General features: G+C 50.7%; 1 protein-coding gene across 1 annotated transcript in view; it reads right to left on the bottom strand.

Moving 5' to 3' along the window:
- Positions 1 to 1,024: 1,024 nt before the first annotated feature.
- OPRD1 (opioid receptor delta 1) overlaps positions 1,025 to 18,890 on the bottom strand; it is a 38,521-nt gene continuing 20,655 nt past the window's right edge. The window contains exons 2-3 of the mRNA XM_045898273.3: positions 10,055 to 10,404; positions 1,025 to 7,670 (exon numbers count right to left, since the gene is read on the bottom strand). Of these exons, the coding sequence (XP_045754229.1) occupies positions 7,129 to 7,670; positions 10,055 to 10,404 (892 nt within the window). The 3' untranslated portion in view covers positions 1,025 to 7,128. The remainder of the gene's footprint in view (positions 7,671 to 10,054; positions 10,405 to 18,890) is intronic.

An 18,890-nucleotide genomic window follows, 5' to 3' on the forward strand; every position in this document is an offset into this window, starting at 1 on the left:
CAGAGCTGCCAGACCTCTGGGAAGTCTTCACCTGAGCCCCTCCCTGTGAGTAAGGTGAGGCCAGGCCGTCAAGCACCCTGCCCATGCTCCCGCCCAAACAGTCTGCAGCCGAGGGGGGTTGAGATCTCAGTCCGGGTCAGGGCAGCCCACCCGCATTGGTGCTCAGTACCTTGACACATCTGGCCCCAGAGCGGGCAGCCCCGGCCAGGAGAGGCTAAGGGTCTCTGAAGGGAGGTTGCGTCAGAAGGGGAAGAGGGGCTCCGGGCCCTGATGCCCTCTTAAAGACCTGGCCACAGCTGGTGGGGAGGCAGATCCTGGGTCAGGAACTTCCCTTCCAGAGAATTACTTATTAACCCTGAGGACCAGCAACCACTGAGGAGGGGAACCCAGAGAGGGTGGAGGTCTCTTGGGGCATCCAACCCCACACCCAGGGCTTCCCTCAATGCACCCAGAGGAGGTCTGGGGCTTCAATCACCAAAAGAAGGGCCACTGTGGGGCAGGAGCATGGAACGGAGGACGGAGTAGGGGGGAGGGGAAAAGGAGGGGGGAGGTAGTGGGAGCCCCAAGAGGCACATGGGGTGGGCAGGGCTCTGGAGGACAAGGGACTGAGATTGGGGGTGGGCCACAGAGAAGGAGGAGCCAATTTGGAGGGTTGGGGGAGAGGGGCTTCTAGAAGCCAGCTTTGGTTTGGGGCATGCTCTAGGAAGTGGCTACAGCTGCCTTGTGTGTGTCTCCCGTCGGATGGGTTTGTTTTTTAAGATTTTATTTTTAAGTAATCTCTACACCCAATTCAGGGCCCAAATTTACAGCCCTGAGATCAAGAATCGCCTGCTCTACCGACTGAGCCATCCGGGCGCCCCAGAGAGGGTTCTTAAGGACAGGATTGCATCTCCCTCTGAGACAGTCCCAAAGGTGGGGCTAGACTACCCATCCAGTGCGAGCAGCCAGGTCTGTCTTACCCCCAGACTAGGCCCCCCACCCCCATGAGGAGACCACAGAAGGTAAGCAAAGGAAACAGCAGAGATGTGGACACCGAGAATAGTGTTTTTCTTTATTGGGAAATCAGAAGGTTGGTCCTTGGTACCAAGATAGGACCTGGGATAGGCAAAAAGCCAGGTGTTTGAGTCAAGCTTCGTTTTGACATGCTTGCCTCCCTCATCCCCAAAGTAGGACAGCTCCAATTACAAATACCAGACCCCCAGGCACCCTTTCCTCTGCCTCTGGGCAAATGCCCAGTGGGTCTTACCGGTAGGTGTCTGTTTCTGGGATCAAGGAACATGAGGGAAACATCTGTGTTCTCTCCCAGGATGGCAGAACCTTCAGAACCCATCAACTCCAACCTCTGTCCCTCCATTGTGCAGAGGCCCAGAGAGGGACAGAGACCTGTCCAAAGTCACAAAGCAAGGAAGTGGAGGACAGAGTCAAACCCATATTCCGTCTCCTGGCTTGGGACTTATTCATTCCCAAGGGGAGATTCTGGAAGATGAGCCCCATCAGGTGGATGTCACCTGCATTGACACCTGCCAAGGGACTCCATCCCCATGACTCAAACGTTCTGGCCAGAAGGCCCAGGCCAGTGCCACCCAGGGATCATTCTTTCCTTCTGGACTGGGCCCCTCTCTTGGGTGCCAGGGAGGGCAGGCTTGGTGAGGACAAAAGAGGAAAGCTATGTATAAAGTACTTGGAGAGAAGACGTCCTCTTGAAAATTCCTTCTCCAACGCATGCTGTCCCATCTTCTGAAACTCAAGGAGATGTTAAAAGGCAAAGTCCCTGGCTCCTGACCCACCTACAGCAGTAAGAGATGTGGGTCAGAGCAGGTATAACCTCAAAGGTTCGATCACATTAAAAGCCCCACGTTTCGAGCATTTACTGTGCACCAGGCACGTCATCCATCCACTCGGTGGAGTGTGCCGGCTGCAGTGCCATTTGCTGGGAACATTTGTGTGACCAAAACAGATGAGCCTTTTTGTGAATCGCCACGACTTCTTGTAAGTGGTGTCATCCACGACTGAGAAAAGGGGCCCCAAGAGTGAAGTGACTCGCCCAAGGTCCTAGGCAGGCAGCTGAAAAATGATAGAACAAGCAAGCCTTCCGAGGCAGGGAGGGAGTGGATGGCGAGAGGGACCCGCCAAGGTCACGGCAGTTTCTTGGGAGGCTGGCATGCGCCTCTGCCGTCGAGGTGATGAGGCACAGAACCCAGCACCGGGGAGGCTCCATCCGGGACTATGAGCTGGGTGCGAGTCTCCCCGGTGCCCTCTGTGTCCTCAGTTCCCTCGTGGGAGCAGGAGGAGGAGAGCAGAGGAAGTGGACTTGACAGATCTAAGATGGGCTCCTGGCTGGTGCAGCCATGGACAAGCTGTCTGGCCTTGGGCAGGCCATTCCCCTGAGCCTCGGGATCCTCAGGTAATAATTATTGTAGTGCCTACCTCGTAGTCGTGCTGTGAAGATTAAGTGAATTACCCATGTCAAGTGCTTCGAACAAAGAGGGCTGCTGTATATCACGGACTAGTATTACCACACTGGCCTCTCACCGAGGGTGGCAGGAGAGCACCCTGCACCGGGTGGGGCTCATGGCCAGCGCCAGGGATGGGGTTGGCACCTGGGCCACCCCCTGGTCCAGCGCTCTGCCACGTTAGGATAAGGGAAGGCTCTCCCCAGCCCCTCCGGGCCCCATTTTGAACTCCCCAGCTGCCTGCCGCCAGAACCACACGCCAGTCTCCTCCGGACTCCCAGCATCTGTAAGCTCAGAGCTGGGCTCCCTCCCCGGAGCTGCCCGCACTATATGCTCAGCGCCCAGGAATGAAATAAAGGAATATGTAATAATAAATAAGTGATAAAAGAAATATGCGTGTAGTGTTTTGTGTGTGAGCGCCGGGACCTGGGGGGTGGGGGTGTGCGGCGGGGGTTACTTCCCAGGGGCTCTGAAGCCTCTGAGCTGGTTCCCAGCCTGGATCTGCAGTAGGTCCAGCTGGGGAAGGCAGCCGGAGGCCAGGCTAAGGATCTGCCGCTGAAAACAGACGGGCTGGTCTTTGGGCAGAGGCCTAGTGGGGGCCTAGCCTGGACTGTGGTTCCTCCAAGTCCTCTCCAGATGCTGGTGGCTTCCTCCACCTAGAGGGACATTTCAAATTCCAAGCTAAGCAAGCCTCCTTAGACCACTGCCTCTCACTCCCCACCACTGGCACAGAATAATTCTGGACTGGGGGCCTACTATGTGCCAGCCACTTTGGTAGGCACCTCCCTTGCCGTATCTCTAGCCTTCAGATGGGATTCTTGGAGGTGAAGTGACCTGCCTAAGATCTCACTGCAAGCAAGCCGCCAAGAACCCAGCAGAATCAGGACTCTTTGTTAGAGACAAAACATCAGAGACTGACCCATTCCCTTGTCTTAGATCTAAGAGAAAACAGAAGCTCAGAGAGGGCAACTGCCTCGCCTGGGCCACCCAGCCACTTAGCTTCAGCGCTGAGATTTGAATCCAGATTTGGGGCTTTCCAAGCCATGTAGGAAACTGAACTTGAAGACTCTGCTTTATTCCCATCACCCTCCTGCCCTCCCCACCTCCAACCTCTTTTATATGACACTTGACATTATCCATCACTCCCTCTCCCTGGGAACGCCCTCCTCCTCCAGTTTCTATGGCAGCACATCCTCCCCATCCTCCTCTTGCTTCTCCAGCAGCTTCTCACTCTCTGCGCCTCGCCGTGGCTCCTGTGCCTAGAAAGCAGGGGGGATCCCCAGGCTGGGTCCCCGGTCTCTTCTCTCTGCATTGCTGCCCCTGAAAGTTCATCTGCTTTTCCGACCTTGTTCTGCAGCACCACTCCTGAGTAATGGCAACTACTCGCCATGTGCTAAGAGATTACCTATGATCGGGACCCTATCTGTACATTAACTCATGAAGTCCTCACAGCAGCCCCATGAATGAAGTCTGTTCTACAGATAAGGAAACGGAGGCACCGCGAGGGAAAGCCAAAATCTGACTCCAACTTTCACCTCTATCTCTGTCACCACAAGAAAAGATAGGAAATTGTAGGACATTTTGAAACCAGAGGCAAAAACTTGCCTCCACCTCCTGAAGATAGAGGAGTGGAAACCTGGGGGGTGGGGGGGGGGGAGGAATCAGACCTACTTCACAGTTTTGAGAGCCCTGTAATGATCTAGAATTATACTGTCAATTTGGAACTTCAAAATGCATCGTGCACAGTACTTTTTGAAATGTGAAGGTTTGGAGAGCTTCAGGAGGAACAAAAGTTCATGGAAAATTGCCCTTTTCCTTCAGAGTTTTCCATTTGGTTTTAAGTCTTCAGAAATCCTCATTCCGGGGTTCCAGCAACTAAGGCTCTTCTATATCACTGATGCCCAGAATTCACCAGAAACTCAGACCCTGGAGTCCTACTGACCTGAGTTCTGCTGCCACCAACAGGCTCTGCGACTTAGGAATGAGTGACTTGACCTCTGAGCCTGTTGTCTAAAATAAGGGTAACAGTACCTCTCCTGGGCTGTCATGAGGCTCAGATGGCATGATGTGTGTGAAGCGCTTGGCACAGAGCCTGGCACTCGAAAGTGCTCAGTTAAGCCCCATACTCGAGATGCACACAGCTTTTCTCGGGTTTGCCAAGCACCTCAACATTTCCATGCTTTTGCACACGCTGTTCCCTCTTCTTGGCGGCCAACTCCTACACGTCCTTTAAGGCCCTCTGACGCTTTTCCAACTCTTCTAGAATTGCTACAAATGTGTCTTAGTAAAAAGCTAGAAAAGACACTTCCCCATGACACTGAGATGCAATGCTCTGTTGATGCCTTGTCTCCCAGCCTGGGCTTGAACTTTCTGAGGGCCAGGCTGTATCTGACTTATATCCAAGTCCCAATCCCTGGGGTGCACAGCCTGGCATCAAGTTGATTTTGGTACAAGTTTGCTTTACCTTAAATGCACGTGGTCTGGACCCAGCCTCTGCAGACCCCAGGACACATTTATGTATGAGAAGTAGTAAAAAAGCAGCCAGATCTGTTATAGCCATGGGAAATGGCAGTGAGCAAACCCAGAGCAGCCTTGAGAGAGTTGAAGGGGACACAGTCCTTGCGGGGAGAATCAACAGCTCTGGGTCCAATGTCACCTTCTTCAGAAGTCTCCCCATCCCCCCATCCCTAAATTGTCTCCTCTCTCTGACATCTCTCCAAGGCATTAGCAGGAGGGGTCCCACATGATCAGGAGTGTCCAGGAGGGTCCCTGCCTTGCTGACACACTCCCCTCCCATTCAGACACAGAAGTCTCTAGGGGCACTGGCACTGCTCTGCATCTTCCAAAGTGCTACTGAAGCCATTTCCTGGAGGAAGAAAATTCCTAGGTCTGGAGCTTCTGGGGTCCGTACCCTGAGAAGGGGGCTGTGCTTTGTCAACTAAGGGTAGTTCTACCCTTAATGTGCCCAACGCCCATCCTGGTGCCTAAGCCCCCAACCTCCTGAATGCTAGTTCAGCCCCTGCTGGAGTGAGAGTCTCCTCGACAAGGGAACGGCTTTTGTTCCAAGGAAGTGACTGTCAAAGGGAAAAGAGGTATCTTTTTTTTTTTTTTTTTTTGGTTTGAGACAAAGACGTCAGTTTCTCTCCATCTGTCCCAAAAAGGGAAGAAAATTAATTTGTTTCTACAAGGATGTCAGCTCACTGCTTCAATAGGGAGTCAGGGGTGTGGGACTGAGGCAGTGTCTGTGGGGGGAAGGGGCGGGGAGAGGAGGTGAAGCACGGGGGAGGCACAGGGAACAAGGACAGACCCTGATAGGAAAGCAACGATCTGGGAATGCCTGAATAAAATGCCAAACACATGAAGAGAGAAACTCCTATGCCTCGCTCTGGGACGACCTGCCCTCAGCAGCTGGAAGGGGGCAGCAGGGCAGTGGGGCCTGAGGGACACACATGGACGCTAGCACTGCAGTTAGGAAAGCCTTCTTCCTCCCAGTTCCATCAGAGACAGGCCCCTGTGTGGGCAGTTCCAGCTGCTTGGAAACACCGGATACACTGGGCACAGCCACGTGTTGGGAGAAGGAAGAGGATTTCCTAGAGGTTCTTATCAGAGACCCAAGATGGGCAGGAGGAAAAGTCCACACTGGTCCTTCAGATGCCCCCACCCAGTCCCAGTTGCCACTTACCATCCATGGGGCTCTCACTAGCATTGTCCTCTGTCCTCCAGTACCTGGGCAGATAAGTCGGGACCCCCAAAAGCATCTGCCCTCCGGCTCGAGGACCTAATGTCTAAGCAGAAGTTCCCCAGCCTCGCCTCTGCCTCTGCCCACCCACCATCCTTGGCACAGAGGCCGACTGGCACCTCCTCCTTCTGAGCCCCACAGAACCCCTACCCCAACTGAGATCCTGTCCTGCTACCCTCGCCTGAAGGCACTGGCCCTGCTCCACCGTCCTGTCCCAAGCCCCACTGACAAAGTGCTGGGGACACTACATCGATGCTGAGGCCATTCCAAGAAAATGACTGTCAAGGACAGAAAAGGCATATTGTTTCTCTCTCCCTCTGGATTTTTTTTCTCTTTATTTATAACGACAGTCCAGTTGGACCTTGGACCTCGGCAACCTCGCCTCTTGCTAGAACTCGGGGCTGGGACTCTACCCCAAGGTTGAGGCCACCATCCCCTGTCCTTCTCTTTTGCCCCCAGAAGAGGCCTCTCCCCACCACACAGAGACCCAGTCTTGCAGCCCTGTTCTCAAGCCTCGGTCTCCACCAAGGCCCCCTGGGTCCTGGGTCCCAGGCCAGCAAGGCCGGCTCTGGCTAGAACCCGAGGCTGTCCCAAGGTTGAGGCCCGCCGCAGAGGTCCCTTTCAGCGGCCCGGTCCCAGAGCCACAGGCCTCACTCCCCGAGAGTCGCTAGCTCCCCGCACCCGACCCAAAGCCGCCGGCCGCGCCCTCAGCCCAGAGGCCCCGCCCCCGGCCCGCCCCTCGCCCCGCCCCAGCCCAGAGGCCCACCCCAATGCAGGGGCCCCGCCTCTCGGCCCCCGCCTGGGCTCCAGCCCGACCCCCTTCTCCAAGCCAGAGGCCCCTTCGGCCCCATTCCGCGTCGCGGCCCCGCCCCCTGCGGGCCCGGGTGACGGCCAGGTCACCCCGGAGGAGCGCGCGGCGCGCCGGGCCGGCGCGGCTTAGGCGGCGGCCCCCCCGCCGGGACCGTCGGACGGGGTGCAGGCGGTGACCCGTTCGCGGGCCGTGGTCTCGCGGGCGCGGCTGAAGCTGCCGGGCTCCGGGCGGCCGCAGGGCGTGCGGCAGAGCTGGCGGAAGCAGCGCTTGAAGTTCTCGTCGAGGAAGGCGTAGAGCACGGGGTTGAGGCTGCTGTTGGCGTAGCCGAGCGCGATGCACAGGTGCAGCGCGGCCACCACGAGCGGGTCGCGGCGGTCGATGTCCACCAGCGTCCAGACGATGACGAAGATGTGGATGGGCGCCCAGCACACCACGAAGGCGCCCACCACCACCAGCACCATGCGCGTGATGCGCCGCAGGCTGCGGTCCTTCTCCTTGGAGCCCGACAGCAGGCGCACGCTGCGCAGGCGCAGCAGCATCAGGCCGTAGCACACGGTGATGATGAGAATGGGCACGACGAAGGCCAAGAGGAACACGCAGATCTTGGTCACCGTATCCCAGTACCAGCTAGGGCTGGGGAACTGGAGCATGCACACCACTGCCCCGTCTGCCGGGGAAACAAGGAGAGACAGCAGGTGAGGAGCGTGTGGACCTAGGTGACCCTGCCTGCTCACCACCCTTCTTGGCTTGGTCAGGTACCACACCTCCTTCTGGCCTTTGTTCAAGGTGATTCTTCTGCCCAGAATGTCCTCCTACACTTCTGTACTTGGTGAACTCCTACTCATCCTTAAAGACCCCAGCAGGATTGGCCCTAATCCAGGAGGTCTCCTTTCTATATTTTCTTCCAGTCCCTTTAGAAGCCTCTACATCCATGGACAGCAGTAATGATATAATTTAGCCCAAGCCCACCAAATGCCAGTCATTGTGAGAACTCAAAACACCCTACCCATTTCCAGACTAGCTCCAATGAGGACAACACTGCTGAGACAGATCTAGAAAGCATGATGAGTTAAGAGCAAAACTTGGGCCCTGCTAACTGTGGGGTGTGGCCCTGGGCAAATTATTCAGCCTCCAGGAGAACTTCCATTAAGTGGGACTAATAACAGTACCTAAACCTCACAGGGTTGTGAGGATTCAATGGGCTAAGGCATGTGAAACACTTAGCACAGGGGGGTTCAAGCTCTTGGTGCACTCACAGGACAGAGAGGCAGATACATTTAGGAGTCCAAAAGTCAGGGCTAGGGTCAGGGAGACAGATCTCAGCTTAATGGCAAGAAGAACTTCCTGACTGCCAGATTGGTCCAGAGGTGCACCCAGGATGGAATGAGTTCCCTGTTCCTGGAGTGTGGGTGTGGGCTGGATGAGCACTTTAGGGATGTTTTGGGATTCAGACACAGACCTGCAACTGACCTGGAACTTCGGGTTTTGAGGGAGCCACACAGTGGACTTGGAGCCTGAGAGTTGTAGGAAGGGTACTGGGGATCCACAGAGTGGGTCCACCAGACAGCAGGATGGCAAGACCCCCAGGGCTGAGTCCAAGGACTTCATTGTGCAGATGCCAGAACAAGGCTCAAGAGAGGACCAGCATTTGTCCAAGGTCACATGGCAAGTTACATACAGAACCAACAAGTGCTGAGTGGGGGAGTGTGTATAGGGGATGGAGTGTGGAGTGAGGAGACCTATCTGGTCTGGCCCCCAGCAGGGCTGCAGTTAATGGCCCAAAAAACTGAAGGCTGACAGTGTGGAATGGGGCCCAGCTGCTGAGTCAAGACCAATTGCACAGAAGCTATATGAGAGCACAGGCGCTCTACCTCCGTGGGGGTTAAGGGTGGTCAAAAGGCCTCCCACCAAGCCTATTCCCCTTCAACCCACAGCACCGACCCTCTGCAAACCTCCTCCTCAGGGGCCAATAGGAGTAACAGACATGAGGGCAGGAGCCTTGGGTTGTAGGCCAAATTCCGCCAATGCCTGCCACATGACCCTAAGTAAACCGCCTGACCTCTCTGATTCTGGATGTTCTTACGGTCAAACAGAGGTAGGCATCCCTGCCTTGTCCTAAGTATTTTACACATTTAGCCTCCTGTAAACTTCTCAATGCCCCATGATACACTGTGGCTCAGAGAGTGTCATTGGCACCCTGCTAAACTCCCTGTCCCACTTCCTTATGTCAAGGTGGGGCCATGTAACCAGTTATCACTAGGAAGGGATGGGCCATAACATTTCAAAGTTGGTCATGCTCTCTCATCACTCCTTCTCTGTACTCATCTGCTGGCCAAATGCCAGCGGTGGAAGATTCCAAAACCATCGTTTGGCACCCGGGTCCCTGAAGAACTGTGGAATCGAGCTTCTCCTCTGACTCACGTTAGACTGTGAGTGAGAAATAAACCTCTGTACTGTTCAGCACTGAACTCTGGAGATTGCTTGTTACAGCTGCTACCCTGACTGATACAGGTAGCTACTATATTAACGACCATTCTTACTCTGAGCAAATGCACCTGTCGTCCTCTGCAGGATATTCTCTAAGGCTTGCCTTGGTCATCTGGGCCAGTGGTTTTTACACTGGGGTGGAAGGGCATTTGGGATGAGACTGCAGCTCTTATGGCCTCCATGACTCACTGGTCAGTGACACCCTCGCCCCACTGGCCATCCATCTATATCCCCTTGAGTCAGTCATCCACAAACTCCTGGCCAGCAGCTACGCCCACAGCCCAACCCTCCACAATCTCATTCATACATTTCCTTTGGCCAGCAACCCATCTGACCACTGATGAATCATTCATCCTCACAACAGTCAACCATTCACATTCCATTGGCTGACTCCCCACACTCTCACTGGCCAGCCAGCCACACTTTTCATTGATCAGGAATCCACACCTCTACCAGTGTGGACCACCCACACCTACTCTAGCAAGTGGCCTACAAACCCACAGGGGCCCCCATGCTGCCTCCTGTGGTCAGTGGCCCTGGACCACAACTTCTGCCCTCACTCACCCCGGGGGCGGGTCACAGCCATGACCATGATGGGGACACCCACACCCGAGGCCAGGACCCAGATGCAGATGTTGATCAGCTTGGCCTTGGCGGGTGTGCGGAAGTCCAGGGCCTTGACGGGGTGACAGACGGCAATATAGCGGTCAACACTCATCATGGTGAGGGTGAAGATGCTGGTGAACATATTGTAGTAGTCAATGGAGAGCACAGCCTTGCAGAGCAGTTCCCCGAAGGGCCATGTCTCCATCAGGTACTTGGCACTCTGGAAGGGCAGCGTGCTGGTGGCCAGTGCATCTGCCAAGGCCAGGTTGAAGATGTAGATGTTGGTGGCTGTCTTCATCTTAGTGTACCTTCAAAACAAGTGTGCGTGTAATTGTTCCCATTTCACAGATTTCAGTTTCACTTAAGACTCAGAGAGGGAAATGATTTGCCCAAGGTCATGCAAAAGGTCAGGGGCAGAGGTGGGAGGAGAACCCTGAACCACCTGACTCAGCATCACCCCTTTTCACTACAGCAGATGCAAAAGGATTTCTCTGGCTGTGGCTGACTTTGGCAGAAGGTATTTTAGGAAAAGCCCTTCATCTTCTGAGGGGTACTAAGTAACATGGTTAAAAATAAAACTGGGCTCCAGAGGAAAACAGGTCTAGGTTCTAACCCCACTTCTACTATTTATTAACTGAAGGACTCTGGGCTAGTAACGTGAACTCTCTAAGCCTCTGTGCCTGTAACTGTAAAAAAAGGGGCGGGGGGGAGTGATGTTTTACTAACCTCGTATGGTTTTTGTGAAATGTAATGGGATGATATAGCACTTAGCCCTGAGCTCAAAGCACGGCAAGTGTTCAGTATATGATAGTTATTCTTCATCTATGAAGGATGAAGCTGGGGACTAGACAAGAGTGACCTGACCCTCTGGCTTCTGCCACTGACCTTTTGGAAATATGACTGGCCAGCTCTGAGGAAGGGGTTCTGCCTAGCAGACTGGCTGGGGCCTTACACCTCCTGGGGTGCCCTCTGCGGTGGACCAGGACTCCCAGTCCTTCCTGTGGTCCCCTCCAGACCTTCTTATCCCCAAGCAGCTGGACCCACCTATACATCCAACCCAGGGCATGAGCCCAGGTATCCAAGCCAGAGGTCTGCAACTGAGCCCTCCTGCACCTGAAACACCCCTCCATGCTCGACACTGCTCTGTGGCTACCTGCACCACACAGGCCCCTTGTTCGGCCACCATTTCCATCATGGCCCCCTTTGTACCAGGGCCTGTGCTGGGCAGCGGACAGCCTGGAGGAGGCTGCGTACACTGGGACACACTGTCCCAGTGCAGTGTGATCACTGCAGAAACACACAGGTACATCAAGGCAGGGATAAGGACTTCTTTCATGCCCCTAGAATGATGCGAGACACCCAGAGAAAGAAGGGTTGCGTAAGCAACTCCTCAAATTTCAGAGCAGAAGGAGCCCTGAGAGATTGAGGGAAAGTGATTTTATGGAAGTGTGGTCCAAGGACTCCCTTCAGAACTCCTGGAACAGCAGATTCTTAGACCCCACCCCAGACCTACTAAATCTTAATCTTTGACAACCAGTCCTGGGAATCGTCTTTTTTTTTTTTTTTTTTTTTTTTTTTGTAGTAAGCTCAAGGCCCAACATGGGGCTTGAACTCATGACCCTGAGATCAAGAGTCGCATGCTCTACCGACTGAGCCATCCAGGTGCCCTAGAAATCTTCATCTTTAACAAGCACTACCCCCAAATGATTCTTATGGGCTCTAAAGTTTGAGAAACACTATGTGGCCTAAAGCCCATATTGAGAAAAGACAGGAAAACTGAAGCCCAGGGAGGTGGCATGACTCACCCAAGGTCACACGGCGACAGCGGCAGAGCCAAGGCAAGAACTTAGACCTCCTGACTCCCAGACCAGTGCTCTCTCTCCACTCTACCCCCAGGGTGGAACCACACTGCATGCCTCTACCCCTCTAGAAACCCCCTGCTACCACACCCAGCCCTGGGCACCCGGGATGTGCAGTGTTGCCATGAGAGCTGATGAATGCACACTGAGTGCCCTCAATGTGTTTTGAATGACTGAATGAACTCATACCAGCTAAGGCTATTCCTTCATGAAGGGAAGTTTTTTGTTTTTTTTGTTTTTGTTGTTTTTTTTTTTTTTTTGGTCTGACTCACTCATTGTCCTCCAGGGCCAGCATCTGTCTCACTCCCTCCCCAAATAGCTGTCATTGGTCCTGGGGCTGGAGAAGCAAGAAGTTTTGCTCGGAGACAGCAGAATTTCAAGTCTCGGGAAGTCTGTCTTCAGCGGGGTGCGGGATCACAGCTGTGTGGGAGGCGGTCTCAACCCCACAGCTGACTCGTCTAATTTCGCCTCTTTTACGCAGAACAATTAGAGGCTGTTCTTTGCCTGCTATTTTGATTTGTGAGGATCCTTCAATTCCCAGAGGGGGCTGGGATGCTGGGAAGTGGGTGATGAAGCTGCTGTCGCTGGTCCAGGCGGGCTGAGAGGCACCGCACTGACTGCTGGGCAGAGCCGCAGAGGCTCCGATCCTAACAAACCGGCCCACCCCCACCCACCCAGCCCCAGCTAAACCGCTGCCAAGCCTGGCCAAATCAGACAAATCATGCCGCTCTCCTGCTTTCAACCCACTAGTGGCTCCCTGAGGTTCTCTCCGTATTCCATGAATTGGCCCCAGAACTTTCCCCTTGACGGATGGGCCTCGCCAGCGTGCCCCACCACTGGCCTCTTTGCTGTGCCCTGGACATATCAAGCCCATTCCCACCTCAGGTCCTCCAGACTGCTGTTCCTTCTGCCTGGAACCCCACACTTTGCATGGCTTGTTCCTTCCCTTAATTCAGGACTCTATTCAAATGTCACCTCCTCAGGGAGGCCACGCCTGGCCACCCTAACTAGAGTACCCCTCTCCCCACCATCTCTCTGTCTCCTTAAGTTGCTTCATTTTTCTTTATAGTATGAACCACCTCCTGACTTATACTTTTTTTCTCTCCATTTGCCTCTCTCGCCCATGTATGCTCCCCAAAGGCAGGGGGCTCTGTCCATCTTGTTCCCTGCTCTGTGGCTGGGCATACCAGGAGTGCCTGGCAAACAACAGGCCCTTGATAGACACTTGTTGTATGCAGGTCTTAGTCCAGGTCTCATCAGCTCTCACGGAGACCACGCAGCTTCCCCCCCAACAATTCATCATCCAGGTAAGTCAGATTGCTAGGATTGCTCAGGATACTCTACTGCTTACAATTCTTCCATGGCTCCCCATTGCCATCTGATTGGAAATCAAATTCCTCAGACTGGCATTCCATTGGGGTGGACTCCATTCCCATAGTACCTTCCATGTCCAGCCACACCCGTAGTTCCTCAGATGTCCAGTCTAGCATGCCCTCCCTGCTATGGACACCCACTGCAGTGGTTTGGTGGGAATCCTTTCAACACACACACACACACACACACACAGAGCTGCCTTTTTTTTTTTTTTTTTTGACAGAGAGAGAGAGACACAGCAAGAGAGGGAACCCAAGCAGGGGGAGCGGGGGAGGGAGAAGAAGGCTTCCCGCAGAGCAGGGAGCCCAATGTGGGGCTCAATCCCAGGACCCTGGGATCATGACCTGAGCCGAAGGCAGACGCTTAACGACTGAGCCACTCAGGCACCCCACACACAGCTTTTTATAAAATTTTACTTCTGCCAATGTAATACAATTACATTGTGTAAAAAAGTAATGTAGTACTATAATGAAAACAGGTTCCTTACTCCTCTTTCCTGTTCCCCAGAGGCAACCACTTTTAATATTTTTATTCTTCTGGCAATTGTCTCCATAATTCTAAATAATGTGCTTAAATGGCCATTTCCTAATTTATCAGTTTTACACAGTACATGTTGAAGTTTGTATCAGTTAAGCCAGGCTACAGGCAGTAACAAATAATCCCAAAATCTCAGTGGCTTCACACGATAAAGGTTTATTTCTCATCCTTGCAGAGTCCATTCAGTGTCTCTAGGACTATATCCCATGAGGCAATGCCAGCCTGTTTCAATCTTGTGGTTCTGCCGTCTTAACCCAAGACCTCCTTAATCACCACAGAGGGAGAAGAGACAGCTGCAGGATCATCTAAGCTACATTCTAGCAGCAACACAGCATTTCCACCTGAAGCTGAGTGACTGGACTGGTCATGTGGCCCCACCCAACTACAAGGGGTTGAGAAATACCGTCTTCTATGTGCCCAGAAGCAAGAAGAACCAGATATTAGTGAACACTAGTTAATGTCTTCCACAACCACTAATACAGTAGATGAGTATTAACTCTTACACTACCCAGCTCCACTTCCTTTCTGCATCCTTTCATATAGTTTTATCGCAACTTCTAAATTCTTAAATTAAAATTTGGGGGTTACATTCTTTCTTTTAGGCTATACACTCTTATGACTTTATATTGTCCATTGCTGAACCAAATGGTATACTATAATTACATTTATTTTCTGTACATATTTTTGTTTTTCCTGGAGTTAATAATTGCCTCTTTTTCCCTCAATTCTATGTACATATTGTTAAATCTCCTCAAACATTCTAGCAGATCTGTAAAATGCTTTGTCCACATAGTCATATAAGCTATCAGCTACTTTTGTTTTCCTAGTGATTCACCTCCTGGAGCCTTTCCTCCTCCCTTTCAATTTGGGACTGGTTGCTTTCTAGACCAGCTGCATACCTGTCCTACTATGTTGAAGAACCTGCTTCCTGGTTTGCAATTCTTTTCTATCTTGGTCTATGACCTCATTTTGGTGAAACACATCTTCTAGTCACTTCCTAAAAAGGGGCACATAGGAAGTAAAATTTTTATATCTTTGCATGTCTGAGAATGTCTTTATTCTATGCTCACTTCTAATTTCCTTGACTATATATGGAATAGTAGATTGGAAATAATTTTCCACCAGAATTTTGAAGGCATGGCTCCCTCATCTTCTAGCTTCCAGTGCTGCCACAGAGGTATCTGAAACCATTCTGATTCCTGATGATGTGTATATAATCTGTTCTTCCCACCTCCAAAACTTTTAGGATCTTCTCTTTATCCCTGGTATTCTGATATTTTGTGATGATATGCCTTAGGGTGGTTCTTTTTCATTTGTATCGGGCCCTCTCATTCTGAGATTCATGTCCTTCAGTGTGAAATATCCTCACTTCATTTCTTTGATAATTAACTCCCCTCTGCTTTCTCTGGAATCCCTAGAAAATTGTCAGTCAGATATTGGGCCTCTTGATTGATCCTTTAATTTTCTTATCTTTTCCATTTTCCATCTCTTTGTCTTTTTGGTACATCCTCTGGGAAATTTCCTTTTCATACCTCTCAACCCTTCTATTGACTTTTTTATTTTGGCTCTCATGTTTTATTTTCCCAGTGTCATTTCTTTTTCTTTTGTTATTTCTTTTTTATATATCATTTATAGCATCTTATTTCATGGATACAATATCTTCTCTTATTTCTCTGAGGATACTAATAATTTTTGTTTTGTATTTTCTTCTGCTTACTGCATTGTCTATTTGCTTCAAACATTGTTTGTCTACTTGCCCTCCCTCTTTTATCCTAGAGACTTCCTTCAAATATCTAGTGATATGTGACTAAAGGTTGATCTTTTTTTTAAGACTTCATTTATTTATTTGAGAGAGTGAGAGAGAGAGAGCATGAAAAGGGGGAGGGTCAGAGGGAGAAGCAGACTCCCCGCTGAGCAGGGAGCCTGTTGCAAGGCTCAATCCCAGGACCCTGGGATCATGACCTGAGCTGAAGGCAGATGCTTAACTGACTGAGCTACCCAAGTGCCCTGAAAAGGTTGATCTTTGAGTAGTACTAAATAACTAATTGGCAGCCCTGTGTGTGTGTGTGTGCATGCGCACACACATGTGCACACATCAGTGTGGGGGTCCTGTCAACTGGGCAAAAACTAAGCTTTTATATTGGGGAATATCTAAATATCAGTGTCCGCATGTGTTTTCTCTGGGGCCTTGAGAAAAGAATCCTCCAACCTCCTGCTTGGGGAGCATACTTCTAGCTGTCAGGATTATGGTAGCAGAGCTGGAGGAGGGGTCTGTGGACCTCCTCCCCACTTTCCATTTGGTATCTCACTCTGACCCTTTCTGTGTCTGCTGGTCCCAAGTTCAGAGTTTTTCCAGGTTAATTTCTCAGGGGAAAAACCCTCAACCTCTTGCAGAGTGGAGGGTTACTCACCTGATTGTGCAGCATACTGGGGGGGGGGGGGGCGGCGGCTAAGGGTCTCAATGCTCCCTCTATAGATAATCCATCTTCTGCCCCTGTTTTCAGTCCCACACCTCACCCCTGCTCAGCCTGTTACTCCCCTTCAAATTGCTTTTCATCATCCAAATATGTGTTGATATCTCTTAAGGAACATAAACTCAGGCACAAGAGATGAAGTAATTTGCCCAAGGTCACACGACCAGTAAGTAGCAGAGCTGGTATTTAATTCAGGCTGTCTAGTGCCAACATGTGGTAATGGCTTTGCTATACTGCCCCTCAGTGCATGTTACCTTCCTTCCTGTCCCCAGCCCATCCCATAGTTAGTAAAAAAGTCAAGGAATGTGAATTTACTATAGGCTGAGGTTTGTTCACTCTTCCAACAGGTATTAATCAAGTATCTGGTATGTGCCAGGCACTAAGTAAGGAATATAGGAGTAGAGATGACAGTCTAGTTTCTTAAAATTTATGGTCTTAGGGAGGGACCAGACATTGAACAAACTGCTACACTAATTAATATATAGTTACCCACTATTACTGCTCTACCATGAAGGGTAAGAACAGGGTGTAGTGATGGACACTACCCAGCAGGAGTGTGAGGGAGGTTTGTGAAAGGAATCTGGCTTATATCAGAAGGTCAACAATGGCTTCTCTGAGCATGTGAGCTATGAACTGAGTTATAAGAAGAGACATCCAGAAGGTTGCTCCTCTCTCTCCCCTTCTCTCCCCCTCTCTCTCCTTGCCAGGTGAAGACACAGCAAGAAAGTGGCCATCTAGAAGCCAGAAAGAGAACTCTCATCAGAAATTGACCATGCTGGCACCTTAATCTGCCATTTTTAGCCTCCAGAACTGTGAGAAAATAAATTTCTATTGTTTAAGCTACTCAATGTATGGTATTTTGTTATGGTAGTTTCAGCTAAGACAAGGTGACATTTCTACCAGGTTGGAAAAAATGAGAAGGAGTCAGCCAGGTGAAGATAAGGAGGTAGATTGTTTCAAGCAGAAAGAACAGCATGTGCAAAGACCCTGTGACAGGAAAGAGCTTAATGAGCTTCAGGAATGGTCAGACATTAAGTGTGACTAAATGGCAGTAAGCCCAAGAAGAAGCAACAGAAGATTCAGCAGGGAAAAGTCAGCAGGGGTCAAATCATGCACAAGAAAAAGTTTGGGTTTTATTCTGAGTGCAGCGGGAAGCCACTGGAGATTTTAAGCAAGGGAGTGATGTGGTTTGATTTATGTGTGTTTCTTAGAAGATCACTTTGACTACTGTGTAGAAGCTGATGAAGGGAAGAACAAGACTGGGTGAGAGACTGAACTTTCTGGAAAAATAAATCATTAACTGCCCCACCCCTCAAAACCCTACTGTTGGCCTCTATTTTTTTTCTATTGCAAAAAGTTGTAGATATGACATTAGACCCTTACCTTATACCATATAAAAAATTAACTCAAAATGGGGGCGTCTGGGTGGCTCAGTCGTTAAGCGTCTGCCTTCAGCTCAGGTCATGATCCCAGGGTCCTGGGATCGAGCCCCACATCAGGCTCCCTGCTCAGTGGGAAGCCTGCTTCTCCCTCTCCCACTCCCCCTGCTTGTGTTCCCTCTCTCGCTGTGTCTCTCTATAAAATAAATAAATAAAATCTTTAAAAAAAATTAACTCAAAATAAATGAAAGACCTAAATGTAAAACTATAATGCTCATAGAAGAAAACATAGGAGGAAAAGCTACATGACACTGGATTTGGCAATGATTTCTTGGATATGCCACCAAAAGCACAAAAGGAAAACAAATAAACTGGACTATATCAAAATTAAACAATTTGGTGTGGTGCTTGGGTGGCTCAGTTGGGTTGAGCAACCGACTCTTGATTTCAACGCAGGTCATGATCCCGGGATCCTGGGATTGAGCCCTGCATCAGGCTCCATGCTCAGTAGGGAGACTGCTTCCAGATTCTCCCTCTCCCTCTGCTCCTCCCCACCTCTAAAATAAATAAATAAATCTCAACAGTTTGGTGCATCAAAGGACACTATCAACAGAGTAAAAAGGCCTCACAGAATGGGAGAAAATATTTGCAAATCATATACCCAATAAGGGGTTAATATGCAGCATAGATAAAGAAATTCTACAAATCAATACTAAAAAAAAAGCAAACAACTGGATGTAAAAATGGGCAAAGGACTTGAACATACATCTCCCTGAAGATATAAAAATGGCCAATAAGCATATAAAGAGATGCCCAACATCATTAGTCATCAGGAAAATCAAAGCCACAATAAGATACCACTTGACACCTATTAGGATGACTACTATCAACAAAACAGAGGGGCACCTGGGTGGCTCAGTTGGTTAAGCGTCCAACTCTTGATTTTGGCTCAGGGTGGTGGGATTGAGCTCTTCATCAGGCTCCACATTCAGTGGGGAGTCTGCTTGGGATTATCCTTCTCCCTCTGCTCCCCTTCATGCTCTCATGCTAGCGTGATGCTTGCTCTAATAAATAAATAAATATTAAAAAAAAATAACAAGTGTTGACAAGGATGTGGAGAAATTGGTGCACTTTTGGTGGGAATATGATATGGTGCAGCCACTGTGGAAAA

Source organism: Mirounga angustirostris, unplaced genomic scaffold (assembly GCF_029215605.1).
Source record: "Mirounga angustirostris isolate CCGP_5_RB_7025 unplaced genomic scaffold, mMirAng1.0.hap1 SCAF_4, whole genome shotgun sequence".
Lineage (NCBI taxonomy): Eukaryota > Metazoa > Chordata > Mammalia > Carnivora > Phocidae > Mirounga > Mirounga angustirostris.